The following is a 14,013-nucleotide window of genomic DNA, read 5'->3' as shown; positions in this document are numbered from 1 at the left end:
ACACCCTCAATATTGGATACTAAATACAGTGGAATCTGCTGAAGTTCTGAGAGGGAAGAAAAACATACACATGCATATAAAATATCTGTACCCAGGACCATTTAGTGAAAGTTCAGATGGCCCTGAACAACTCATCAAACCTTAGCAAGGCCAAGCCAAGGTTAAATTGTACTTATTGGGGAGAATCCAACAAGAGAAAAGCATGCTAGAGCAGCAGGTTCAAGACCGTGGTCCTTGGAGACATCTCTGAAGCAAATTAGAACACTAGCTGCCAGAGGTCAGAGGTGGATGAAAAGGGTCTCACCTGAAAGGCTATCCTAAAAGGCTGATCCTAGCAAATGAGCTGGGCTGCTGTATTTTATTTCCTCAAAAATTCTGGGAGAAAGGCAGTGATGGTGGCGACAGTATAATTGGTTTGATGTTTTGCTTTGTTTTCAACTTCTAAATCCTTACATAAACACAGACCTTAAATCACACCCAAAGACCTTAGGACAACATTACACCAAAACGATGATAAATTAATTATCTTCCAAGAGTCTCCAAATAGGAGCAAATGAAGACAAACCCCCATATCTGTGTGATAGCAAGTATATCTGGTGTGTCGACTTACATGTGAGTTTATACCCAAGAACGGTAGAGCTGAGTCATACAGTAGATCTAGTTTAAGTTCTTATAGGAGCCTCTGTACCGATTTCCACAGTGGCTGAACTAATATACCATCTCACCAGGAGTGTATTTCTTTGCCCCCAGATGCTTTGTTTTCTTTGATAGCCATTCTGACTAGAGTGAAGTGGAATGTCAGTGGAGTCTAAATTTGTATTCCCCTGATGGCTAAGGACGCTAAACATTTTTCATGTTTCTTAGCCATTTATTCTAATCTTTCAAGAAATATTTGTTCATTTCATTTGGTCATGTATAAATTGTTTGGGTTATTATAGGGTTTATGTTTTTTGTGTTTAGGTTTTTTTAGTTCTTTATATACTTTGAATAGTAATCCTCTGTCAAATATATAGGTAGCAAATATGTTTCTCTCATGGTATAGGCGCTTTGCTGAGCAGAAATGTTTTCATTTCATATAATCCCATATTGTCGGTCCTTGGCATTATTTCCTGAGATATTGAAGAGATGTAGCTGGCAAGCCTCCAAGACAGAGCACTGTGCTGACCTGAACTGTGGGGGGCAAAACACAAAATTTAGACTCTGCAAAAAGCCAAAATTCAAAGGACCCTCTTCCTCAAAAGATAAAATCAAGCAAAAGAAAAAGTAGTAGAGAATTCTGTCAATTTAAAGAAACAAAAATGATGTATAATATATGTACATATTTTTAATATATATGTATATATACATGTATGTATATTATATACACACATGCATACACACACACACACACACACAGGCCTGTAATCTCAGAAACTTGAGAAACAGAGTCTGGAGTAACTACAGATCCAAAATCAACCTGGAAGGGAAGTGGGGTAGGGAGCTAGGGCTGTAACTCATGGATGAGAGCATGCCTAACATATGCAAAGTTCAGGGATCAGTCCTCAGCCTCACAAAAGCTAAATTAATGAGCTAGGCTGAAGAGTGCTACTTAGGGACAATGCACACTGGGGGAAGGGGGTAAAACTATTGAGAAATTTAAAACAGTGATTATAATGTACTCCAGGAGATGATCCCTTTGAAGGGCAAGGAGTGAAGACTGGAGAGGCCATGAAGCCACTGTCCAAGTTTTCTTTCTTCGCCTGGGTAGTAGCACTTGCTCTGTAATAACTCATCGAGTATATAATATACACTTGATTTGTGTTTTCCTCCATGATTTATTTTAAAATTAAAAGGCTCAATTTTTTGTATCGTCATCAAAGGATCTCCTGTTGTGACACTGAACAGAGAGAATTATTTAGTTCCCAAGTGGCTATTTAATAGGCTGGAGTCTTCTTTTTAGCACTTGTAGCTGGACAGAGGAATAAGCCGGGACTTTAAAAAACAAAAAACAAAGCTATCTGTTGTAATAATATATATTAAATAACAGAGTAGTCTAATTCCATGTTACTCTTTGGCAGTTGCCATGATCACACTATCAGATCATAGAGTTGAGACAGGCGATAGAGTCATTTTAACCCAGGAAGAATTAAAGGTATACACATGTTTTCATTTTGTCCTACTTAGGGAACAAGCCAACTTCATGGATAACGAAGCAAAGGTCATTCTCCCCTCTTTCAGTAAAGAATGGTGCCACATACATTTATAGTTGGATGACTAATCAGATTTAGGCCTGATATTTATTTAATGGGATGTAGGGTGCCATGCAAATAGTCCACAGCGCACAGCTTCGGTGAAGTTGAGTTCCATCAATGGTTATGGCTAAAATTCAATTCCAATGGAGCCCGATCAAATGCTCCACATGAGATGCTGAGTGCTATTCTTTGGTACGACAAACACAGGGCTTGAACCTGAGGCAGACCCCCATTGCTGTGATTAATAGAGATAGCTGAGAACTTATTTTCCTTTGTATCACACTTTATTTCTTTGCACTGAATTGAGCAGATGAGATGCCTTAGCAACAGCAATAAAACCAGTGCAATCACTGTCTGGCCTATTTTTTAAACATTGTGCTGCATATTACTAATTGATTTGTTTCTTCCTGAAGGACTCTGCAATATACTTAAAATGAAACCCAGTGCTTAATGGATTTTTCTTTACTCAGCTGTCTATAACCAATCAGTATCTTCATGTTTGTGGGTTCTTTGTACAATTTAAATGTGAATGAGTCTTCAACTATGTTTCTAGTGTGTGGTGTGTATAACAACAAGATAAACATGGGCTCTTTTCTCCCATAAAAGACTTTTAATAAAATAGGGGGGGTTATATTATTTTTTAAGAGAAGGAAGAGGTAAGCTTCCTACCTCCCTTGACCTCATCATATCTCTTCCCTGGGGGCCATTTCATGCTCTTATGGCTTCACAGAGCTTTGGGAACCAATATAGAATCTCAGCTGAGGAACTATGGGGACTTCAGATTGGCATCTCAGCTCTAGCCTGCCTCCCTCATGATCTCCCTGTGACCTTAATCCTCTCTCCTGACACTGAAGTTGTGACTGGTGGCATGAGGTGCTGACCTTCTCCTTGGCACTGCTGATCTATAACTTTACAGCCCAGTGACTGGATTTCCTGGAACTTACAGCCAATGACTGGATTTCCTGGAACTTACAGCCCAGTGACTGGATTTCCTGGAACACCCCTGGGACTAGACCCTCATCTTGGCCCTTTTGTGTCTCTGACCTGTCTTTGCCTGGAAATCATACCTACCCTGCTTCTACCATCCCTTGTTCCAGAAGATTCCTCAGGGACCTACCTAGGCTCACAGCAATCAGCATCACCAGAGTTAAAGCAATAGTATATACCTTAGGCAATGATTTGGAAATAGAGCCTGACCCAAGCAAGCACTTTCTGAGGGGCATTTAAAATAAAGAATATCAAGTCTCCCTTACACAGAGTCACAAGTACTCACAGTTCCATTCTAGGAGACGCACCTCAACAAGCAAATTATTCTCTTTAGAAAGACACAGTGTGGCAGAGACTCATGTGTGAACAATCTTAAAAGGTTGCAAGTCTCCAAGGCAGAGAGTTGATCACCCCCAAGGGGCCCTAGACAGAGAAGAAGTAATGCTCAACTTTGAATCCATCTCCACTGCTCACAAGCTCACAAGGGTCACTAATGTTCTTTCTTCATCAGGATGGTGAAATAGATGGGACTAATGTGCAAATCTAATTGGGTATCAGAGTTCATTAGAAAAGTTTTTATTAAAGGACCCCTCCCAACTCCAAATAAGCTCTACTGAATCTAAATCCCCAAAGCCTTGGTCGTCAGGTGTTTTTGGGAATGACTGAATGTCCCATCTTAATGAAACATCTGGGTACATCTATAAGTGGGTCAGAAAGAATAAAGAGAATCAATGGCATGAATCTTGGACAAGACAAACCAGCAGAGAAGCAAGAAAGGCCTTGCACAAGAGGAAATAAATGCAGAAAGTCTCTGTCCCCAAGGGGTGATGATGGTAGGAAACATAAATTGATTCCAAGCAAAGTTAGGCTGATTTACAGGGGTCGGAACTATCTACAAGAACAGAGACCACCATCTTGCTTCAAAGGCTGCTGGGAGCAGCAAAAGTCTGGCTAGATGAATCATGAGTTTGACCTGGAGGGCAAATCCTCTATTCCCTTGGAATCCACTTTAGAAAAAAAGTTTCCTCTCTGGACCTTTCCATCAGAAACTGCTGAAAGTAAAAACAAAATTTTGTGTATGGAAACCACCTGAGACTAATATATGTCCACTGAGTTTGGGGAAATATGGGTGCCTCTGTTAAGAAATGGCCCTAGAGTCGCTTCTTCATGGAATGGGGGCATAAATCTTGAGGATGGGTGTCTGATCCTGCAGTGAGGAACTGAACATGGAAGTATCACATGGTTTGCAGCTACCTTCACTGCATCTCTCTACTGTTACATGATATGATAAGCACTTGGCTTAGGTTCATCTTTTAATTTTCATCGAAAGTCTAAGCAGTAAGTAGTATAATCTCCATTTGTTCAGATTAGCAAAGGCAAGGCTCAGACAGGTCAAGTGATCTAACCCAGGTCTTCTTAAACCTTGTCTATTTGCAACTCTCATTAGCCTGAGAAGTTGTGACATGACCTTGGTAACATAGATATCAAATGGGTACAAAGTATCAAGCATTTATTAATAATAAGTCACAAAGGAATTTATTTTGAAACAAGTCTTTGATGTATGTATAATCTTACCAATTATAAAAGAGGGGAGCAAATTTGCATGCTAATGATAAATATGCTTGTTTGTCTAATACAATACAATCCTGAGATGTATCAGTTTGAAACCCACATGCTGAAGAATTTTGGCATGAAAACTACTAAAGGTCTGTTTATGATGACTTAACTATTCTTTTTTATAGGAGGAAATTTTGTATGTGTAGTGAAGATGCTGCAACTCACAACATACAATAGTCTCAAGTATGAGCTTTGATATTTCAAGGCATCATTTTTTGGCATTGTGTGATGTGATGGCACACAAGCAAGTGTGTGTGTGTGTGTGTGTGTGTGTGTGTGTGTGTGTGTGTGTGTGTGTGTGTAAAGTCACAGGACACAAATCGAGTACTCCCAGAAACATTTCAGATTCATCTTGTGTTTTACTTTGAATGAATTTTTGGTCATTGTACCTTCATAAGCCTTCTACTGTTGCCAAATTTTTCACAACCCACATGTTCTGTTACATGACCTCATATGGTCATGGTCACTATCCCCAACTAAGATGCTTTAATCTAATCTGGGTCTTGAAGCTATCCAGGGACAAAGTTCAGAATGAGAAACTTTGGCCCATGTAATCCCATAATCCTCTCCCTCCCTCATCAGACATTGTAGCCAAAAAGCAGGTGACCATCTTTCCTTGGAATGTCTTAGAACCTCTGAGCACTGTAGTTACACAGGCTGAAGTTAAAGAGGGTCCTGCTCAAGGTTAGGTGCTCAAGCAAGGTGCAAATGTTATGTCCCGAACAGAATTTACTAAAGAAAGCACCACTCATCTGTGGCCAGGTTGGGAAAGCTTCTCCACATCCAAGCTGTTTGCCGTAGATATGGGCTGTCTGCAGAATGGGCTTCTAGCTAGCCATACAGAAAGGTGGGGGTGTCAACTGCAGTTCTTCATTTTGTGTTTTGGTCTATGCCCCAGCTTCATGCTCGGCTCACTGAGTTCAAGTTCCTGGATGCTGTGGGCATGGAATTTATAGTCATAGAGACTCCCCTGGATATATTCCCCATTGTCAGTGGCAAGATTGGGCCTTAGACACAGGCACAACCAGCTCATATTTGTGGAGTTTAGAACTCTACCATAACCTTTCCTACTCCCTGCTACTTTTAGCATGCCAACCAGCCCCTTTCACAGATGACAGAATTAGATCAAGGTTTAATGATCCATCATTGATGAAGGATCATTTCCCTCAAACCAGTTGTTCTTGAAGATGTCAAAGCCCATGGTCTTTCCACCTCACTCCTCTACATGTGTCATTTTGGCTTTGGAACAAACCAAAGAGACAAACAAATTCTGCCAAAATACCTTTTGTAAGCAGGACATGGTGAAGCAAGTTCATTCTCTTAGCCCTGGGGTAGACTATTGCCCGAATTTGAGCCAGCCTGAGTTCTTCAATGAGACCCTGCCTCAAACAGACAAGAAAACAAACAAAAACCCAGAACCTTCCATAAAGAATTAGCCCTATGAGTTAATAGATTTGATCAGACAGCTCTCTATCAGCCAATAGGTTCTTTACTTCCTAAACCTTGAAGTGACCTTCAGAAACCATGTGGCCTTTCCATTGAGATGTATGCATCAGACTCCCACTGGGATGTCCGACCTCTAGGCCAGGGTCCTATCACAAAAGTAAATCAAGGCTGGCTGAGGCTTCAGCTCTGCCAAGGTGACCTCTGTCTGACTGTCAAATTGGCCTCTTACATTTTCATCATCAAATTAGTTCAAAGCCTTCAAGAAATTTCCTTTTGAATGTTTTAGTGATGGTGATACATACACTCAAATTAATTTTCCATCATTTTCTGTGCACAGAATTGGACTCAATCTCTCTTTAAAAGGAGGAATAATTTAGGCCATCTGAAAATGAGATTTATTTTTAAGTAGAAGCTTATTTATCAAGAATACAGTTCTTAAAGCTTTTACAAGCTGTAAAAGGTGTTAGAGTTGAGGCCAAGAGATCTGACAGATCTCCAATTTGAAAGGAAATGTGATAGTAGGAGAATATGAGGTGGCAGGTAGGGTTTCAGTTGTGTTCCTGTGATGTCCCTAGAAAGCTACACGAGGAGGACAAGGACAGACCACAGTGGGGAGTAAGTATCTGGGGCTTGCTCCTCACCATGCTGTACACAGTGAGACATGAGAACACTCAGCCATGGCCTGTGCCTGTTGATCCTGAACGAGGATGTCACTCCCTCTCAGTAAGAGAACGGTGCTATGGTGTTAAAAGTATCTTCCTATGGACCCCACTTGCTGTCCTGCAAGTCTTTCTGTTTCCATCTCTTCCCCAGCCAGCACATGGCCCAGGAAGCCTCCGATCATAACTCTCCAGTTTGAATGGCTGATAGTATTTTCTCCCCACAACCTTGGTGTCTTCTCTGAATTTATGCCTCAAGTCATGGAGCAGACACCTTGTAGACAGCCCAAGGAGGTCTGAGAAGAGGGAGGTCCAGGAAGTAACTGGCTGTCTCTCCTTTTGTGTCACAGTTCACTGGCTGTTCACCACCTGTGGGGCCAGTGGACCCCACGGCCCCACACAAGCCCAGTGCAACAATGCCTACCAGAACTCCAACTTGAGCGTGGTGGTGGGGAGCGAAGGGCCGTTGAGGGGAGTCCAGATTTGGAAAGTGCCAGCTACTGACACCTACAGGTATGTATAGTGATGGCCCAGCTCCCTTGAAAAAGACTCAAGTCTTACCTGGGGGAGGGGTTCCTGGGTACCCAAGCATGCCAAGAGCCACAGACGCTGGCCATTAATGGGATATAGTGACTGAGGGTGGACTGCAGCAACAAAGATGTCTTTTGCCTTCAAAAAACTCAGGCCATTAGTGGAGAAGATAAACATATGAGCTAGCTTCAGAATTATTATTAATTATAATTAAGGTGGGCATAGGAAGCTCTTGATAGAAGTATCCAGTCTGATCGGCTTGTGTAGCACATTTGTGTGGGAGAGGAGTATTACATGTTCATGTGAGTCTGAAGTTTGCTGGTACCTTGCTGGTCCTGAGAATGCTCTCTGTTTTATTTTTGAGACAGGGTTTCTCACAGAGCCTCATGCTCACTGAATGGCTAGGCTGGCTAGCTGACTAGTGAGTTTGGGGTTTCCTCCTATAATTCTAGTGCTCCAGGGGTTTGCCTGTTCCCACTCTCACTGTGCCAGGGTTACATGAATGCCTGGTCTTTCGTGTGGGTAATGGGAATCCAAACCAGTGTCTGGACTGGATTGAGCCATCTTCCCAGCCTAAAAGCTAATGTTCTTTTCCTTTCCTGGGAAGCAAGCCACTCTCAAAGTTTGTCTTGAGCCCATCCCAGGCACACAATTTTCCACCAGACCAGGCAAGAATAGACCAATTCCACTATGCCACCTTGAGTCTATGGTACCAAGCAAAGGTAATGGTGAAATAGCAGGGCTGGTTAATAGCCAGGTTTCAAGGGTCCACCTCTATAGGCTAACTCCGGTGCTGAAGTGTGAATTCCAGAAAGTTCCCAGGTGAGCTGATACATCCTGTGAGGAACACTGAGGTACACCAAACCCTGGTCTGAGATTTGACTATGTGTCCTCGGGAGGACTCTATGATGGAGGCAAGGTTAGTTGCTGGAGGGAGGCCTCATTTTAGAAACAAGAAAAAAGGCTCAGATGAGTCCCCTGCCCCCAACTGTCACAGTCCAGAAACAACCCAGCCCTTCCACCCAGCACTGCCCAGCTATGCTAAGAAGATCATCACCAGTATGCAGTGCTGATGTAGATGTTCCCTGTGGCTCTCAGAGCACGCGCGCGTGTGCACACACACACGCGCGCACACACACACACACACACACACACACACAACTCAAGTTGCCCGATTTTCCCTTAGTGTGTTTTATGGTAGCCCCATCCAGAGAAAGTCCTAGGCAAGGATATGAGAAAGTTCCATCCCTGCCCGCCACCCATAAATGTCCTAAAGATTCCAGCCATCCTCCCATGCCACACCAGCCAACTAGACCTCCCAAAAGAACCTCCATGCACAACAGGGAGAAGGGGGCAGAGACAGCTGAGGGCCTACCAGGTGTATCTCGTGCCTTGAGCAGTGAGGCGAATGACACTGCTGTGGTAATTATCAGGAATTTTCACAGGGAAAAAATAGAATCAGAGGTGTTCCCAGCCCAGAGCAAGTCCAAAGCCACACTGAGGATCGCTTGTGGCCCACAAAGGTCACCTTCAGCACATGCCTTGTCCTTTAGGCTTCACTTCCCCCAAGACATTGAGTCACACCCACTTCCAAATATGCAGAGGTTACAGAATCTCTTTCCCCATGTTCCATTTCCTCGACACCTGAGATTAGACTTGCTGATACCTGCAGGTGCCCATCTCGGTGCATGTGTGCATGCGTGCACACTGTGTGTGTGTGTGTGTGTGTGTGTGTGTGTGTGTGTGTGTGTGTGTGTGTGTGTTAGGAGTTTACTGGCCTTTGGATAGAGAAATCAGCTGGAGAAACAGAAGTAGCTGATGGCAGAATTTCTGAGACTAAATGGGTCTCACTTTTCTATCTGAGGATTTTGTTCTGATTTCTTCAGACCTGCCCTAAGATTTAGAAGACCTGGCTAGCCAGTCCAACTACACTTATTAAATAATAATAAATGCATCTGCCCATTTATTATTAATCACAACCTATCCAATTCTAGTGAGGCTCTGATCCGCAGGAAGCACACAGTCTTAGCCACTGTGTTGATGAAACAGCTGCCCAGATCGGACAGCTGGTTACATGGGAGAGGGTCCCCTAGCCACAGCCTTGTCTGCCCATTGCCTTCCTGAACACATATGCAATACACTTTGAAGTGGTGAAGTTAATAGAGGGTTTTAATCTGGCCATATTAAAATGGGAAATCAAAACAAAACAAAAAGGGAAGCTGAGTTTTTGTCTTTGTTGCTATTGGACACTAGAGCTCTGCTCTAATGCGTATCCCAGCCACTCATCTCATTCTTGATCCCAGATGATACTCAGGACGTTGATGGCAATGGCTATAATGGTTATATTAACTTTGTAAACTAAAGAGATAGTTAGTGGTTTGTTTGCTTTTTATGTTATATCAAAGTGCCTAGCATCTGTGAGGCCCTGGGGTCCATCCCTAACCTAAGATGAAAAGACAGGAAGGAAAGGAAGGAAGAGGGTGATAGGGGAGAAAAGGAAAGAGAAGGGGAGAGGAGGGGAGAGATGGGAAGGTCCTTTAAACTCTCTACATCCCTGTCGAAGGCCCAGTGGTAGACACACACACACACACACACACACACACACACACACACACACACACACACCTCTCATATATGCCAGTGCTCCACATAGGGAACTTCCTGCCCTCTTCTGGTAGACTTTTTCTCCTGAATAATTATTATTTAATTAGTACAATTCCTCTGAGAAGAAAACACCGGGTATTCCAGGAGTCTTGGGCTGGAAAGACAAAGGGAGAATCCTTTGTCTTGCAAAATCCATCTCCCCTGGAGTGTGGTGCCCACTTAGTACTGTCTGGCTGCTACTTGAGGCCTGGTGCAATGGTGGCCCCACTGGTCAGGGGTTTGGAAAAGGGGGCTGACGCTGGCCATGGCTGTGTGCCAAGGTGAAGCCTTCATTCCTGGGGACGTGTGCAATTGGAAGGACCTCCTCTCAACTCTCCTTTGTTTTGTCCTGCTCTGTTTTATACCTGAGATTTAACCTAGAGTCTTGTGCATAGTAAACAAACTGAATTTTTACTTCTTATTTTGAACCAGAGTTCACTCAGTTTCCCAGGCTAGTCTTGAATTTGCCAACCTCTTCAGTCTGAGCTTCCCAAGAAGCTGGAATCACAGACTTCCACTAGCACACCTGGCTTTTCCTGGCTCTAAATTGAATTTTATCCTGGGCTACAAGAGGGAAAGAAAGGAAGCTGGGAAGAGGCAACTGGGGAACTGGGAAGGCTCTGCTTACACAGAGCTTTGTGGACCTCATTGTGCAACAATGCCTTCTGAAGTGTCCCCAGTGGGGGCTGTAGCAACTGAAAGTGGAAGGCCACTAGGGGGGTGGGGTCCGCACAAGAGAATCATGCTAGCCAGAGGACACGAGCCTTAGCCTAATCATAAATGGAGACAGAGCACAGTTCTGAAACCCGGGGTGGGGTGGGGTGGGGTGGGGGTGGTGAGAATGTGTGAGAGGGGGGAAGGGTATGAGTAGTGTGAACAATGAAGCCAGATGGGGAGAGGGTAACCATCAAGCGCACTGAGTCAGCAGTCAACAGAAGCCAGGCATAGCTTAGCCCATTCTCTGACTCCCGGCTCAGCCCCTCCCCCTACACCTACCTCCTTTTTCCATTTCCCTCCCTCCCTAGGGGCTCTGCATCCTTCCCCACCCTCAACACCCTCATATACTCAAAGATGGCGCACAAATCAACCACGGCTCCCGACAGCAGTTCCCTCCCTTTTGCACAGGAGACCCCAGATCTCAGGTGGAGCAGGCTGACCTGGCCACAGCTATTTCTGGTGGTCCCCATCAATGGCACTCATTTCCTCACATGTCTCCAGGAACCAGTGTGCACAGCTGGATAGCACGATTCACTCAAGTCACAGCCAGCCAGGAGACCCTTCTGAGGGCCTCAATGAGCTGTGGGACCACTCCTGTGTAACCAGCACTAACCTATTGGGGCCATACTGTGAGCCCAGCACTGAACTGTAAAGCCCTCACTGTGTGTCAGACACTGATCTGTGTGCCCAATAATGAGCTATGAGGCACCTACTATGTACCCAGCAGTGAGTATGTATTTCAGGACTCGTAGTGAAGACCGAAACTCCAGAGCCTCACAATCTCTGGGAAAAGCATCTCAGGGCAGGAATTCAATAATGGTCTATGATGCCAATCAAGTTCTAGACAACAGTAGGAGAGATGTCACAGGCATGATGAATTGCCAGAGTAATTGTGCAGATAGTCATCAGCAGAGCAGGGAAAGTCGGAGGTGGGGGATTAGGCGAAGATCAATGAGCTGCAAGAAGAATGGAATTTGGGTGCAACTTCCACCACCCACCAGCCAATATGACCTTGAAAATTGTCTTCCCCCTCTCAAAGGACAAGTCCATCTGCAACACAAAGGATTTTAGAGACAGCCATTTTGTCCATGAATAGAGTTGTGCAGGCCAGGTGTTAAAGGAAGAAATGGACAGAACTCCACCAAGGTGTCCACACTCCAAGGTGCAATTGGCTGCTTCAACACCACCCCTAGGGTGCACCCATGAACATAACATTAGAAAATCCCTGCTGGCCATGCCTTCATATGTTCTCCCAGTAATTTTGTAGGCTGTATGGGCTGGATCTGACCATCCCCATTTCATAGGGGAGGGAGCCAATGGGAAACGGACTCATCTAAGGTCCCACCCCAAGCTAGTAGAGCCCAGAATGGGATATGGGTCTGCTGCACATCTGGAGAGGGTATGGGTGAGGAGTGAGATGCTGTAGAATGGAGTGTGGGTCTGCTGCACATCTGGAGAGGGTATGGGTGAGGAGTGAGATGCTTGTGTGTTCCTCTGGGGAGGGGAGTCCCTCACCATCTCTTCTCCAGCACCCCTCCTAGGTAGGCTCCACCACTGACAATGTGCTGAGACCCAGCTGTGCTGTCGGTTCAGAATCCAGCAGGCAGCCACTTTGATCTTCTACTAATTCTTTATTTAAAAAAGATTCACAACTCAATTACACCAGGTAACAATAGCTCACAGTCAATAATAAAAAACACAAATCCAGTAAACATCCCATCTGACCAGGGGACACAGATTTAGATGAGGAAAAACAAAGAAATTACAGCATCAACTGTTCAGAGTACTAGCTTGCAATTTCCAGTAAATTGGAACCACCGTGAGTCATTTTCCCCACTTGAGTGGCAGGTATATTAATTTCTCATCATTTGTCAACCATCAAAAGTAAATTGTTTACCGGGTTTGGGGAGAGCATGTCAGAGGCTGGGGCTGTGTGATTATTCTGGTTTGGCACAGTATGATTCAGAGTCCAGGCTACAGCAGCACAGAACCAATGTGTGCTTTATCAGCTCAATACAGAAGAGGGTCCCAGGTGAAACTGAGCAGGACTGGACCCAGGACCTCCAGCTATGCCCTGATCTACCTAGTGCCCCATTACCATTTGTTCATTCCCTTCTGCCTCCCAGAGGCCACCCCTAAGAAGAGCACAGACTGGCAGGGGCATGCTCTAACAGCCTCTACACATGCCACTCATTGACAGCTCTAACAGTCAGGTATCTCATTTAATTCTCACCATCATCTGTCAAGGCCAGTATTATTATCATCTCCCTTTTATATTACCAAGGGACCCAAGATCACACAGCTATTGAGTAAGACAGATAAAGCCAGGACAAGAATGCCAAAAGCAAGACCATGAACTTGAAGGAGGCAGTGACTTTGGGTCATCCAGTGCAGATCAGCACCTCGAAGAAGGAAATGTACTGTCTAGGTGCTCCCTGCCCTGAAGGGCAACGCTGAGATTGGGTTCAAGGTTTGTGCAAAGGAGAGCCCTGGTTTTTCTCACTGTGTCACATGTCACTCTGAGGCAAGACCAGACTTACAGTATTAAGAAAGTTAAGCTCTGAGGTTTCAGGCTTCAGGGGGAGGAGGAAGGGATAGACTACACCCTCCTAAGACCTCAACAACAAACACTGAGTTCCTAACCCAAGGTGGAAATGTGAGGCTGAGGCCACCATCAGGGGTTAGAGTCAGTGACACCTGGTGGTCAAGCTCTGCTGTTGACTTTGGAGTCCTGGCCTTGTCTTTGCCTTAATTCATAGCATTTTTTATACCCACTATTTCTCCCCCATCAATGAGGCAGGGGTCCTTGCCTTCACTTTCCCCCTCAGTAGTGGGAGGTGAGGCTCCTATAAGTTAGCTGGGTTCACTCAGGTGACACAGCCAGAACTTCCAGGGCTAGAGCCAGTGTGTGGCTCAGAGCTCAGAGCTCTTGCCAGCCCCTTATTGCCAAGAACTGAGCTGAGATCTGGAGGGAGCTGGTGGAGTTTGGATTGCTGGAAGAGCAGGTTAAATATGAAGGCAGGCCTAGTGGGGGGAGGGGAAGTCAGAAACAAACAACTTCAGAAATATAATAATTTGGCTAAATTTAAACATGTGAAAGAGTTCAGAATGATTCATAATGCATGCAGATTGATGCAAATGACTATGCAAATGATGCAGAGAGGAATGAGCAAGGTGGTGCA

At 44.6% G+C, this 14,013-nt stretch overlaps 1 protein-coding gene across 1 annotated transcript in view; it reads left to right on the top strand.

Moving 5' to 3' along the window:
* LOC127220154 (ALK tyrosine kinase receptor-like) overlaps window positions 1-14,013 on the top strand; it is a 76,953-nt gene that overhangs the window by 52,677 nt on the left and 10,263 nt on the right. Inside the window, exon 5 of the mRNA XM_051181888.1 lies at window positions 7,291-7,453. Coding sequence (XP_051037845.1) covers window positions 7,291-7,453 — 163 coding nt within the window. The remainder of the gene's footprint in view (window positions 1-7,290; window positions 7,454-14,013) is intronic.

The sequence above is a fragment of the Phodopus roborovskii genome, unplaced genomic scaffold, assembly GCF_943737965.1.
Source record: "Phodopus roborovskii unplaced genomic scaffold, PHOROB, whole genome shotgun sequence".
In the NCBI taxonomy this organism is placed as follows: domain Eukaryota; kingdom Metazoa; phylum Chordata; class Mammalia; order Rodentia; family Cricetidae; genus Phodopus; species Phodopus roborovskii.
Note: the sequence above shows the minus strand (reverse complement) of the source record. Positions and strands in the feature narration are given on the sequence as shown.